This window comes from Poecilia latipinna, unplaced genomic scaffold, assembly GCF_001443285.1.
Source record: "Poecilia latipinna isolate Pla-1442-1.1 unplaced genomic scaffold, P_latipinna-1.0 Scaffold177, whole genome shotgun sequence".
Taxonomy (NCBI): Eukaryota; Metazoa; Chordata; class Actinopteri; order Cyprinodontiformes; family Poeciliidae; genus Poecilia; species Poecilia latipinna.
The window spans coordinates 439,299-454,178 of record NW_015112793.1 but is presented as its reverse complement, the minus strand read 5'-3'; the positions used below and the strand labels follow the sequence as shown (position 1 = coordinate 454,178).

At 39.2% G+C, this 14,880-nt stretch overlaps 2 protein-coding genes across 2 annotated transcripts; both read left to right on the top strand.

Annotated features, from left to right (window-relative positions):
* Positions 1-86: 86 nt before the first annotated feature.
* Positions 87-3,206, top strand: srfbp1 (serum response factor binding protein 1). The gene is made up of 3 exons (XM_015030265.1): positions 87-189; positions 1,248-1,643; positions 1,936-3,206. Exons 2-3 carry the CDS (start codon positions 1,248-1,250, stop codon positions 3,160-3,162), a joined length of 1,623 nt encoding a protein of 540 aa, XP_014885751.1. The 5' UTR covers positions 87-189; the 3' UTR covers positions 3,163-3,206.
* Positions 3,207-5,434: 2,228 nt separating this feature from the next.
* On the top strand, positions 5,435-11,872 carry LOC106946127 (transcription factor E2F6-like). The gene is made up of 7 exons (XM_015030266.1): positions 5,435-5,634; positions 5,876-6,008; positions 6,532-6,751; positions 7,807-7,938; positions 8,045-8,159; positions 8,241-8,430; positions 10,931-11,872. The coding sequence occupies exons 1-7, from the start codon at positions 5,587-5,589 to the stop codon at positions 11,155-11,157; spliced, it is 1,065 nt and encodes a 354-aa protein (XP_014885752.1). The 5' UTR covers positions 5,435-5,586; the 3' UTR covers positions 11,158-11,872.
* The last annotated feature ends 3,008 nt before the right edge of the window (positions 11,873-14,880 follow it).

Sequence of the window (14,880 nt, the reverse complement as noted above, 5' to 3'; positions counted from 1 at the left end):
TCATGAAACAAAGAAATAAATAAAAACAGTCCGCCGAAGGCCCTCCCCCTTTCACGACACGCTGCGTTGCTCGCGTCTTGACGTATCGCGGCGGCGACGTCGAAGACGTAGGAAACATGGCCGCTCCCTGCTAGTCGAAGTGTTTCCCTGAATTTTTATCTTTTTATGCAAAACATTCATTTCTGAACGGTAAGTCTCATGAGATCGTACGCTAGTTTCCGTTTGGGTTTGGTTTATTCACCGTAAAGACGCTTAGAAAAAGTCAAAGTAGACGCCAGTATGCGCACTATTTCTTCTCACATGCTGTCTTAACCACGTTTGGTTTGGTTTTTGGTATTTCGCTTAGCCCTTTTCCTTCAATCCACAACGTTTCCTGTTTCAGACATTATATTACTTAGCTTAATAAGAGAAGCCGTAGGTGTAAGCAAACTAAAGCACATTTGTGGATCTTTCAACTTTAAATCTCTGGGTGATTGAAACTGCAGTGAAGCTCACTGTGTCAAATATGGCTGACAGGTGAAGCTTTTTATTAAAGCTGTAAAGTTTTTACCCAATTGAAAAAAAAAAGTTTATTTCTCGAATATTTTAAAGCTCAGCAGTGCCACCTGTTGATCTAAAAATGAAAGGCAGAAAATTATGCAATGTGTGTAATATTTTAGATATTTATTTGTAATCCAAAGTTTGTATCTTTCATTTTACTAAATTTTACTTTTAAAAGGAAGCTACGTGCTCATGCAGCTGGGCAATAGGTGTGCTATTAAAATTCTTAAAAGCTGCATTTAAAAACAAACTATTTAAATTAACAGGGCATAAAAACAGAAGAATCAAATTATGTCAAGGTTGTGTATGTTGGCTTGAAATGAAGATAGTTTCAAAGATTTTCAAAGCTGAAGGTCTTGGAGAGATGCTTCACTATTTGACCTTAAACATATAACAAACAGGTGTTTAAACATCCCAACAACTGGCTCACATTTTTAGAAATTATAAACCTTTAGTAAGCTCATGTTACTGGTGAATAATCTACTTTTTTCAGTGTTTAGAATAAATTGCAGGTACATTTACCTGCAACTGTCTTTCATCCAGCATAAAAATGTCGCGTCTAAATTTTTCCTGCTGTAAAATTGTGTGTAATTTTGACTTTTACACATTTAACTAAACGTCAAAGGGATTCCCATGCTAAAATGTGTGTTTTTTTCAATTGTTTGTTTTTAAGCTGTTAAATAGCAATTAGCTCTGTGTTTCGACAGATGATTAACACCGAGCAAACGTTCCCACCTGTTGAAGAGCAAGAACAGGACGAGATGGAAGAAGAAGACGAGGAGGACGACGAAGAGGAAGAAGCCACAAGTTCAGATAATAATAATGATGATGAGGAACAGGAAGCAGGAGGTGGAAAGGAAGCAGAACCGTCATCTGCTGCGGAGGAAAAGAAGCCCTCTGATGTCCTGAATCTAAACAACGAGGTGGTGAAGATGAGGAAGGAGGTGAAGAGGGTGAAGGCCCTGATCATCAGAAAGCTCACTCGTCAGATTGTCGCCTTGAAGAAGAAGAAGGGAAAGGAGGCAGAAATGGAGAGGAATCAGAGGAGAGCTGAGAGGCTGCTGGAGGAGGTCCACAGCATGAAGAAGCTCTCTCCAGACGAGGTACGGCCGTCCCGCTCTTTCTCTGAAACCTCAAATGTTCTGTCTGCTTGATTCCACAGTCGGGTTAGCATTTAGCCTCATTGTTAGTCCTTTGCTGTTTCCAGCTTTCTTCCAGCATGTTAGTCCCATCTAACTATAGCAACTTTTACACCTGTCCTAGTAAAATCCAAGCAAAATGTATTTCTATAGCAAAACAAAAAATGAGGTGTGAATACTTTTGGTAAGCAAATCATAAATTTTGCAGCTCTAAGCGGAAGCGCTTTAACTTTTTTATTTTTGCCGACAACTACAGGTGACCAGGACGGCCTTGCAAAAGAACCTCAACTTTGAGCGTGTTTGCAAAAACCCCAATTCAACCATGTTAGATAGAGCCACAGCACGCATCGCCAGCCACCCTCAGTTCAGGAAGAAGATCGAGAGCATCAGAGCCGCCGTCAAAGACTTCAGAGAGGAGCGCACGAAGGCCAGGAAACAGCAGGAGCACCCGAAAGGTCAGAGACAACCAGAAAAAGCCACCCAGCTTTCACCAGACACAAGACAGGACAGGAAAAATGAGGATAAAGACAAAGACAATCCTTTGAACCAACAAGTGGAAGACATTAAGGAAGGAGCAGATGTCCTTAAAGGTGCTAAAAAATCTGTTGTACAATCACCTGCTACCTCTGATGTTCACAAGCAAGAGAAGCCAGAGTCTACCAGTGCTAAAGCTACTGTAGTTAAAAGCAGCACGAAGCCTAAGCCTCAAATTAAACACGAAGAGAAGAATTCCCGTCTTCAGCCTGTTCCTGATTTAGCTCTCAAAAGAGCAGATGAAGAAGAGAGCGACGTCGAGTCGTCGGACGATGAAGAGAAAGAGTACTTCGACGACAGCACAGAGGAGCGTTTCTACAAGCAGTCCTCCGCGTCAGAGGAGAGCGATGAAGACGACTTCTTCATAGGGAAAGTTAGCAAATTCAAGAAGAAGAAGAAAAAAGAGACGAGCGGCGAAGCGGAGGTGGATGAAGAAGGGGAAGGGAAAAAAGATCCGGGCGACCCAAAAACCGACAAACTCCAGAGTCAACTGGACGAGCTGGAGTCCAGGTTGAAGTCCAAACCCTTGACAGTTCAGTCTGTGTTCTGCTCGTCGCTGGCCGGACGTAAGGGCGGACGGGGTGGCGACAAAGGGAAAGGGACGGGTAAATCTGGAGCTCCGGGGAACTCCAAAACCGGCGGAGGTCTAAATGATGGAGACTCTGGCAAATTAAAGTTTGCAAAGCAGGAGAACAGAACTTCAAATTCTGGGGCCAAGTTCGGCAAACGCCCCGAGTCGGACAGAAAAGAATCTGGGTCTGCCAAAATAGGAAGAGGCAAAGATGTCCGAAAGCAGACGGACAACAGGGGGAGAGGCTTCCTTTCCCATCAGCCGTCACAGCCAGCGCTCCATCCATCATGGGAGGCCAGCAAGAAGAGGAAGGAGCAGCAAGGGCAAATCCTGGCATTCCAAGGGAAGAAGATTAAATTTGATGATGATGATGACTGAAGGAATAGTTTTAGAACTGAATAAATTTAGCCTTCAGGAATGTATTTTGGATGTGGTCATCTTCTGTTCCTCATAGATATAAAGTCCATAGACACTTGTCATTTATACAAGCATAGATGCAAGGCGGTGTGTTGTGGCCGTTGTAAACTTCTTTGTCTTTAGTGATAAAACTTAAATATTAAGATGTTTGAGACGTCAGAATATGATGGTTTAGTACTTTTTTTTTATTGAACTACTGTGTTTCAAGGAAAATTTCTATTAAACTTGGATTTTCATGTTTACGGACATGGACACGTCACCTATTTCCCTGTTTACATTTCCATAAAACTGTCATAGTGTTGTGACGCGTTTACTTACACAGCGGAAAACCTTTGACTCAACTAACCATTTCTCGTTTATGCTAGCCCCTGTTATTAGGCAAGTTTAAATCAGTGGCAAATTTTTGAGGTTCTTTTGCCCTTACTGCTCTGTTTTTCTTTAAATATTCTTAGCGGTGTCTCTGAATTTACTTCAGAGTTGGTGTACTTCAGAGTTGGTGTACTTAAATTAGGTGTACTTAAAGTTACACCTAATTGTATAAACTTAATAAAATATTTGATCATTTGAACCTTCATATTCTCTGTGAACTAGAAAATTTATGAGACAATTGCAGAAATGTCTACTGACGCTTTTTTTTGACTCTTCACATGCGCCACCTGCTGGCAGAAGTAATAGCACACCATTAAACGTTCAAATAGGGTTACTCTAAAAAGTTGAAATAATTATTTTGAATATGAAACTAAATATATATTGTTTAAAAAGATAGTTTGAAGAAAAACACGGCTTACGGATAACCATGATATATAAAGATTTATTGTAACATAAATAACTATATGGGTAAGTATATGTTACTCATGAAGAGCAAAATATTTTTCTGATTACAATTCCTATTTTTTTGTTTGTTTGTTTTCCATTTTGAAGAACCCTTTTATGTGTAACACCACATTTTACCTCAGGGAAAACAATTGATGGATTACTAATTGTAGACACTGACTGATTAAATCACTCTCCATACTTTGGGCAAAGGTAAACGTGTTATTGACAGCAGCCTGTTGTCTACATTCACTCTGCATTTGAACAACCTCACGGTTAGTAGATGGGCCTTCCAACGTTTTTTGTTAGCAATATCTTTTTCTAGAAACAGATTTCAAATACTAACTGTGACAATAGAGTTTTCTCATCACGTTGAAGAATCTGAACAAGATGGATTCGAACCTGATTTGTGCTAAAACCCAAGAAGATACTTGTGATTAATTTGAATTACTTTGTTTTGAAATCAGTATTAAATAATTCATCATATACAATTTAAACTCTCCATCAAAAATGATGAGTAGGAAAATAGAAAGGAAACGCACAGTCACTTCAATACTGGGTTTAGTAGTGTGGTGTTAGTTTTGGTAATTACTCTACAAGTTCTTTATAACCTCAAAGAAACTTGGATCTTGGAATGACGTCAAAACCATTTTAATTGTTCAAGTTCCAAATTAAGGATGGACATCCACAGTGATTGGCATTAGTATTTCCTAATAGCAATTAGCCTTAATAACAATGTAATTTTCTTAGCACAACTTTAAAATCTTGTAGGAACGTATTTAGTAAAAGAGGACTGTGTAAGAAAGACTTAAAGAGATATAAATGATCTGAGGTCCACAGGGACATAAGGCAGCCATTTGGATCTTAACACTGCTGGGGTTATTTAGAAAGTTCTGGCTTCAGGGGACATTTCTGTTCATTTCTCCCAACTATAAACTGGAGTATTTCAACTTCTAATTGTAAACGAAACGTACAAACCGCATATGTCATTTTTATCAATCATTTGATATGAACATTTACCTGTTTTTTCCCCACCAATCTAAACAAATTAATCTTCTTTCAACTTAGTATTTCAAGATACGCGTTAAAATGGTCGCACTTGGAAAACTTAGTACTGAATTGGTTTTGTGGTTCTAGCTATAAAAACTCTTAGAATAACTGGTGCCTGAACGACTTTAGTAATGCTTATTTTTACCCATATTGATGCAAACACATGGTTAGGTCACGTCAGAAAATCTAAAGCCTATTGTTTCTCGTAGGATTTAGTTGGAAGGAATATTTGCCTTAATTTTGTCAAAAACCTCAAATGCAATAATGCTATAATAATAATAATAATAATAATAATAATAATAATAATAATAATAATAATAATAATAATAATAAATATTTTAGATACTTTTATTTTGAAGGCTAACTCTGACGTTTGTATACATCCGGAGGCTGTAGAGGCGTGCTAATCCTCCGCTGAGGTGATTTGGCGGGTAATACTTTTGTATGTTTCTAATTTCGGTCGGCGCATAGTCTGAAGCAGGACCTAAGTGATGCTAAAGTGACTTTTAAGACGTGTGCGAAATGTTGTCAACACCAACAGAGGAAAGAAAGTACTTTTGCAGCCCTGAGGTAAGCTTGGAAAGGGGGGAGGGACTGTTGTTTCAACAAGCTAAGCAAACTTTTAAGTTAGCCTTTGCTAACTTTACGCTGCAGGCTCGTGCACCAGGTGATACACGGAGTCGAATTGAAGCATTAATTGCTTGTCGTGTGTGTAATAGGGAGCTGAGAAGTGAATATTGAAGCAAAGTCGGCCCTTAAACAGACTTGGCAAACTTTATGAACGTGTTTATTTGCTAATATTTTCTGTCAGGCGATTAGCAGACTGAAGCTGCAGGGCCGTGCACGGCGCGAGCCTCAGGACGAAGGTGGGACCATGGAGTCTATCGGTGGGGAGAACCAAACCAAGATGGGCATAGCCTCTCAGACCCATAATTTAAAAAAGGGTGAGGCTTTGCAATCCTGCTTTTTTTTCTTTCTTTTTTTTTTGGTCAAAACTTGCCTCAGAACTCCATTACACATTTTGTCACATTAAAGCCACAAATATTTAGTGTGCATTTATTAGATGAAAGGACAATAATAATGTTATTTAAAAAAACTAATTAACTGACACAATGATATTGCAATGAAAATATATTGTGGAACCCTAGCATAGACTTCAGTGTATAGAGCTGTAAAGCTGGTAGAAAGATTCCTCAACAAAAAGTCTACTAATGATTGACTCTGGAGGCATGCATATTTTGGGAGATTTGTTTTTAATTTTATTATATCAGTCCTAATGGAATTTATGAAAACTTTGCTCATATTTTGACATAACGTGAAAAAAATCAGATGCTATGACTATACTTTAAATGCTAATAAACTCTATTTAAATGTTAGTTTTGTTGTGAAATGACCTCAGTGTCCAAAACTTGTTCCAGTTTTGATATGATCCAATTTGTGGGTCATTTTTTCCCCTCCAACCCACAGAAGCCATGCTGCTGTTCCAGAAGACCCGCACCGATAACTCTCTGGTTCTCCTGACGAGGAAGTTTGCTCAGAGATTAAATCACTCTCGAGGTGGACTGGTGGACCTCAACTTGGTCTCATCGGAGCTCAAAGTGTCCAAGAGGCGTCTGTATGACATCACCAACGTGTTGGAAGGAATCAATCTCATGAAGAAGACCTACAAAAACCACCACCAGTGGTTGTAAGTACAGTCAACTCTTATTATTCATGCATTATCATCAGCAAAATAACTCTTTAAGTGAGCTGATGGGCAGTACATAGCTCTAATTGAAGTCGCCTAACCAATTTAACATGAATAGAATGTGAAAAATTTTTAGAAAATTGCTTCAATTGATTTTGAAATTGGGTTCAAAATGAAGGCAGCTCAGACAGAACGTCGAGTGGAAAGCTGCTGCTGCTGCTTTTTACGGTCAGCCCAAACCTCAAACGAATGAAATAGATTGATTGATTGTATCTATTAATCACATATTTGTTTTTGGAAGATTTATTCCTGGAAAAATCTGGATGTAAGATTTTTTTTTTTCCCCACTAATGTGCTGGTTGGGTTTCTGTAGTTCAGAGTGACAGCACGCCCCCGGCGGCCATCTTGTGTGAGAAGCGTTTTTTCACAGCTTCTATTTATTTGAACTTTGAATTCAGGAGAGCTTTACAGTGGACTATCAGCACCAGACAAAGCTTTTGTTTCTTATTACAAGAGCAAAGTCTAATGACAATAGAGTTGAAATAATACGAGAATAAGATTGTAATACAATGAGAACTCTTTTTATCACATCAGTACATCTGCCACAATAACAGTTTTTGCTGTACAATAATAAATTGCCCAGAGGTTATTGTGATAAACCATAATATTGTTGTTTTGAGATCACTTTCAAGTAATATATTGATAACGGCATAATAAAGCAAGAACAAGTTCTTAAAAATTATGAAACTTTCAATTTTATTGAACATTTAACACTGGAGCTGGAAGACGTTTTAAATATCCAAAACGAATAATAATATCACAACTATTTTCTTGTAATTAAAAAAAAATCTTGTTGCCTTAACCTCATTCTCCATTGTACAACTAACAGTAGGATTGAATGACTTAAAAGCCACTTTTTCAAAGTATTTTTTGTCATTTTTTGCTTTTTTTTTTTTTTTTTTAGAAAAGAAAGCAAAAAAAAATATTGATATAAAACAGAAAAGAGAGATTTTATTTTGAAGTGGCATCGCCCGGCTCTATTCTGCTGTGCCCAGGGGCGGCCCTGTGGAGGACAACCTCGGCAGAAGCCTGGAGTCTCTGATCGAGGAGGAGGAAAAGCTGGACGAGCTCATCCAAATCTGCGCCCGGCAGATCAGCAGCCTGTGCGAGGAGAACCTGCATGACAGATATCCTTGGGGCTTCCAGCCTCCGCTGTCGGATACATTGGGCCGTTTTTGTTTCAGATTTACCTGCAAATACACATCGGTTACTTTCCTGAACTCCACCGATCACGTACGCCTACCTGACGTACGAAGACATCAGGAGTATTCCGAGTTTTGAACAGCAGACTGTGATTGTAATCAAAGCTCCGCCCGAGACTCGCCTTCAGGTGCCACATCCAGAGGAGGTACACAGATCAGGATGATTTCAGATTCTTCTGCAAAAGTCACTTCGTAATCACACCGTCCTCTTCTTCTCTGATGCTCAGAGCTTGCAGATTCACCTCAGAAGCACCAACAGACCCATCGATGTCTTCCTCTGCTCTGACACACCGGTTGCCATGGAATCCATGGAGACGCCGGCTGCGGGCAACGCCAGCGGTAGACAGGTTAATCTACCCACCTGTGGGAAAGACTCCTCTGCACCCCCATCCTTCTCAATGCAGACGTCGACTAAAGGTGAGCAAATCACTTTATGAAAGGAAAAGAAAAAACTATATGAACAAACCGGGCCGTCTGTGGAACGAGGTTAACTAAAACTGAAATTGAGAAGACACTTTTGTTAACTGAATAAATAAATAACAGTAATTAATATGGAAAAAGTAAAGCTAACTGGAACGATATTATGTGTTTTATAAATCTAACTAAAACATACTGAAATTATAGATATATTATCCTATGTTTTTGTGTTAATTTTTTTTTTAGCCTCTTGAACTGATGTGAAATAGATTTTTTACCCCCTCCACACGCAGCTGTTAGCAAATTACCGTATTTTCCGCACTATAAGGCGCACCTAAAAACCTTCAATTTCCTCAAAAGCCGACAGTGCGCCTTATATATGGACCAATATTGAGCCACAACAGGTCTAGCAACTACGGTAAGCAGCCGCCGACTTCATTTTTGCCCGTAGAAGAAGAAGCGCCCGGTGCATGCTGGGATAGTTGTCAGACGCTGGTTTGTTAATAAAGTTTGAATAACCCATCTACCTACCGACCTGATAATCAGGTCGTCTGCAGGTCATTTAGCACCACGTTCTCCAAGAACATGCTGTGCGCGAACGGAGAAGAGTGACCATCGTCCAACCACGTCCCGGCCCAGTCGCGGATGGCTCTCCTCGCCGACCGGAGTTGGACTGTTCTGTTGACATTTTTTTATGTCAAAAAATTGGCTGTAGACATTCATCCGGGGTGCTTCGACTAGGGTTACCAAAAGACCAGCCCCTATACATTTAAAGCCAGGGGGGCGGGGGAAGAGAGACGGAGACATCAGCGTGTCGGTTTGTCTGTGTTACCCAGAAAGCAGTTGGGCACAATATCGCAACACCAACACCATGAGTGAAACAATGACTGGGACAGCCTACTATATAATGTACTCGGGGACCAATTCTTTATTATTACACATCCACATTTGTAGAGTAGGGAACAAAGGGATGGGTGTCAACCCTAACTGTGGCGTCTATTCTATGTGCCTTATAATGTGGTGCGCCTTATATATGAAAAAAGCAATAAAATAGGCCATTCATTGAAGGTGCGCATTATAGTGTGGAAAATACGGCACTTAACTCCATACAGCTGTTGGCGCTTACGCTAGTCCACAATATGATGACAGCAAAAATTGGGTAAAATACCAAAGTCAGGTTTTTGTTCAGCAATAATTGAATCCATTTTCTGAAATGGTTTCTTCTGTTAAGTATTTATTACCCAATCAATGTACATAATCTCAATATGCTACTTTCATCCTTTCATGCACCTAAAAATTAACCAATGTATGTAAAAAATAAAACTACTATTATAACTAATTAAAACTAAGCTAAAACTAGACAATATTTAACTAATAAAAAAGAAACAGTATGAGTGAGTTGTTCCAGCACAATATAAGGTTACATCTCCTTGACCCATATGTGATTTCAGTGAATCATCCCCTAAACTTGGTGCAGAATCCTTTTAATATAGCTACATCAGAAGGTTTTCCACTGTCACTATTAATGTCACACGTCTTCATCTCAGTCACTTAGAACTAGACCACATCAATACTAGGGCTGTAGTGATACAATAATCTCACGATACGATACATAATATTCTGCTCATGATATGATATATATTGCGATATTCAGCAAACGAACAATTCAATACACTTTTGCGATTTTAGAAAGATTTTAGAGGGAAAGAGTGATTTTGGTGACATTTTGTGACTGTTATAGAGTTGGTTGGATTGAATTAATTTAACTGAAAACTGATTAAAAGCACCAACTACACAATACCTGGGTCTGATTGGCCATGGACACAGACTTATAGCTGACAGCCAGACAAAATGAATCAAAGTGGCGAGAAAACATGTTTCTTTTAATTGAACCAGTACAAACTGTAGCTTACATGCATTTGTAAAGTAAATAAAGTGCACCAAGTACCCTGCTCTGCATAGTCTGATACCTTTTTAACCTTGACACTTAACATCTGAAGGAATCACTCTAGGCCTGATGACCTAATCACTTTCCCAGCGAAGCAAGCAGTGAGTGAACAAGGTGACAGTTGGATGTTACGATACTTGCGGAAGAATATCGGGTTTTTTTCTAGGAAAGAAAATATCGATATATATATTGCAAAATCGATATTATTACACAGCCCTAGTCAATACCTCAGTTTTCTCTCTGAGACAATCAGAGGTGGATTTGCTGATTTTAAGTCATCGTTATCCTGCTGCAGAACTCAAGTGAATTTGAGCTCAGGGTCAAACGGATGGCCAGACTTTCTCCTTGAGTTACCAAACAATTACAATTACAACAATTACAAAAGGTCATGCATCTCCTAAAGCAACACAGAAACTCCAGATCATCACACTTCCATAAAATGACAAAACTGGGGCAAAAAAGCTCAAAGCTCAGTTTTTTTAATTTATTTTTTAACTCTGATAATTCATTCTTCTTTCTCCATCTCTTCCCCCATCCCAATTGTCTTTCCAGAGGATTCTAACAGTAGCTGTGAAACAAAGGGTTTCTCAAACCCAGAATCTGAGGTGACACCACACTCGACACTGTTAAGTTTCATCCCTTTGATGAACTCGTGCAGTATCCCCCCGAAACTCGAGCATAACTACGCCATTTCGTCTCCGGTCTCCTCCCTTGACGGGGAGCGTTGCCGCATCAGCCTGACCACAGATGAAGGCATCACAAACTTCTCCTCAGCCTGACATGGAGATGCTTCGTTGCTGAACAGACTCTGTTGGAATCGTCATTCAGGCTGAGGGGAAATAAAAAAAAAAACAAAACAAAAAAAACACTACTCGCTCAAATTAAGTTTTTGTTTTGGAACTTTTACTACCTCCGAGGAAACGTCGCACTGGATTTGCTCCGGAAATGCTAAGAAACTCAGGCTTATTGGCTGGATGCTGTTGGGCTACACTGTTCATCTGTCTGAGATCATTAATCGGTTTAAGACTGAGTGAGAGAACATGGATAATTTTTCCTGTTGGATGTCAAATGAACTGTAAAGACATTATAAAGGAACAAACTCTGTTATAGGATGCGACTTGAATTCACTCACTGATTTAAAAATAAGGTAAGATCCTCAAAGAATCATTCAACCTTGGATGTAGTTTGCTGCAAAGGCGGGGCAGTGTTGGGTATGTTTTATTTTCAAAGTGCTCCATCAACACAGGGCATTAATAGTGTCATCATGGGTGACATGATGACGTCACCAGGAAGTTTCCAAAGCATCTGATTCAGTCGTCCCATGCTGTCTTGAAAAGACATCCATATTTTGTTCCCACGCTCCGCCATTTTATCCCAAGACTCCAACCTATTTCCACGTTTTGCTTGTAAACAGTGCCTTTCATATCCATGTACTTTTTATTGTTTTAGTCAACAGGTAATCTTGATTAATAAAAGAATCGTAGAATGCAGAAATCTCACGTTTAATTAATGCTATGTTATTTTGTAAAAGACTATGTTAACTGTTATTTCCATTGATTCCCCCATTGGAGCCTGCTGACTTTTATAAAGTAGGACCCCTGATCAAACTAAGACAAAGCTGAGCCATCTGCTGTTAGTTGAGATTATTTATTGGAGTTACATAAAAATGTTTACTTTCAGTAGAGTAAGAGCGAATAAAACAAACTCCTTTGAACCATTGGTTTTCAACACAGGTACAAGATCTTCCTGTGATGGGTCTAAATTAACAAGTGATGGGACAAAATGACAACCACTTGTTGTCCCACTCATTAATTTGCACAGATTATAAAATCCTTAATGTTGTTTACTAGGATTGCCCCAATATATGTTCGTAAATTTATATGACTGACAAGGCACAGGCCAGTAGGAGAATCTGACTGTATTAAACCCTTTAGTAAAAAATAAGTTTTAACTTGTGTAACTTTTAAAAACACTGTTTTTACATATTTGTTAAAATTGTCACTCTGTCCTGACAATGTAATATAAAAATGCAGCTCCTCTGCCTTCTCTCTGTGGTCCTACAACCATCTGCAGAAATACACCAATCAGAGCCAGGAGGAGAGTCTTGGCGCTCTCCATCATCCTCATGTAGATTCACACCCTACCCACTGCTCTGTTTTGAATGCTAAGGCTAGTTAGCATGGCCACCGATGATGGCATATGAAGTTTTCCTGTAACGATAAATTGTTTCTAAGCCATCAGCACATTGAGCAGTGCATACACAAGCATGTTTGACAATACACGGTTCTGATTGGCTGCATCCACCAATTGTAGTTTTAAAACTCAGATACCTTTATTTCCAAATTGTTAGTTACTTTCCAAGCTGAAATATTTCCAGAGTTAAATTTGACTGGCAGTGTGCAGCAGCATGTTGGGGAGTGGCCACACTCCTCTTTAAAAGAGTTGTGAAGACTAGTTACTGTTGGACGATAGATTGTTTTTAGGTTTTGGTATTGGTAACCAGAATAAGGCTGTTCATGACGTCAGTACGGACAATTCAAATTTAAAAGCCTTAACATCAAGCCTGAATCAGACTTGAAATGGTACACTTTGTACGTAATATTTGTCTCATGAAACCTTTATATACTATAGGTCTTGACTCTTGGGGTTCTGAATTGGTCCATTTCCCTCTACTGCAGTCTTATTAGAACTCCCTGGCAAGACTCTGTCTGAAACTCTTTACTTTGTAGTTTTCTCAGGTCTCTAGCTCTCACTCACTCTTCAGCCTTCTGATTCGTAGACTTTTGATTGCACTCTTAAGGGTTTGACATTGAACATTGCTGCAGTGAAAAGTCTCATGACAGTATTTTTGTCATCAAACCATTCAGAGAGTGGTATGCCCGTGCAGACAGCGTGGCCTCTGGTCGATGTTAAGAGTGGTGGGGGGGAATTGTCTCCCAATGATGCTCTGGACCTCTGAAAGCATCGACTTTTATTTCTCCGCTGTCACAAAAGCCCTTTATGCCTTCCATTTAAGGACCTGCCCTACATTACGAAACAATTTCAACTGTGACAACTTAATAGATGTCAGGTGCACGCAGCTCTGAGGGCGTTAGCTGTATTTCAGCGCTCAGTTCGACTTGTCATGTTGGGAGAAGCTCAGGAGGATTTGGCAACACTAAAGAGAAGTACTGTTTGGTTTTAGTCTGCTGGTCTTAGTCCGTTTGCCTGGAATTGTCCTGGTTTAGCTGTTTTAGCTCTGCTAAAGCAATTAAATTGGGTTCTAGTTGCACTTTTTTGCTGCATATTCAAGGCCTAATTTAGTCTTCATGGTGCAGAATTGTAAATACAGTGAGATAAATAAGTATTTGATACATCTTTAGAGCTTTAGAGCTTTTCCAATAAAGAAGAACAGAGAGGTATGTAATTTTCATCATGTACCTCAACTGTGAGTATTACGGCCATATTAAGTAAAACTAAAAAATAAAATTGTGACAGTCATCATATCTTGAGAATAAAGTCATAATATTATGAGTTGTAAAACAATAAAGTCGGAATGTGAGAAAGTCGCAACAATATGAGAAAAAGTCACATTACGAGAATAAAGTTATATTATAAGAATATTGTAAGTCAGGATAGTACCACTTTATTCTCATAAAACTACAACTTTATTTTAGGAATTATTTCAACTTTATTCTCCTAAGACTTTTTGTAATATTAGCATGGCCCCACTAATCCGTCGTACATGACAGACAGAATCTTAAAAAAAAGTAGAGACAACAACATTTAATTAATTGATAAGATGTGTACTGTAGCTATTGAGTCGGTTTGTCTATAGTGCCTGAGGGATTTTGGCCCACAGTTACATGCAGATCATCTCCAAATCTTTCAAAATTCGGGTTCAGCTCTCTCCAAAGATTTTCTGTTTGGTTTAAGTCTAGATACCTAAGCTACACATTAAGTCACTTAAGGAGCTTGATGTGCTTCCTATGGAGGTACTTCTTACTTGGGTCATTGACATAGTAAGAGACCAAAGCAGGACCTGCCTTTAATGCTCTTACTGAAGGAAGGAGGACAGTGTTGCCCTAAATCTCATGACTCATGGCCCCCTCCATCCTCTCCTCAGAAAAGCTCCCACAAGTCTGCTTTGGTGACAGTGGTGAGGAACAGTGGTGTCCAAAGTCGGTCCTTGAAGGCCGGCATCCTGCATGTTTTAGGTCTCTCCCTGGTTTAACGCAACCGGATCTATTGATGGCTCATTAGAAGCCCTAAGAAGAACATTGACATGCTGAGGAGGCTGTTACTACCACCAGGGAGAGAAACCACTTTGGACACCACTGGTGTAGAGTGAGATATTTAATCAGAAACTAAATTTAGCATATTTTTCTTCTTTTGGGAATTTTTTTCAACTTTAATCTGTTTTGCGTCATTTTGCTTCATTTTCCACTCTCATACTTATTGCTTATGTATTCATATTTTTAAGATTATCTGATTAAGTACGCCAGTTTCTGTTGGTTTTGGGC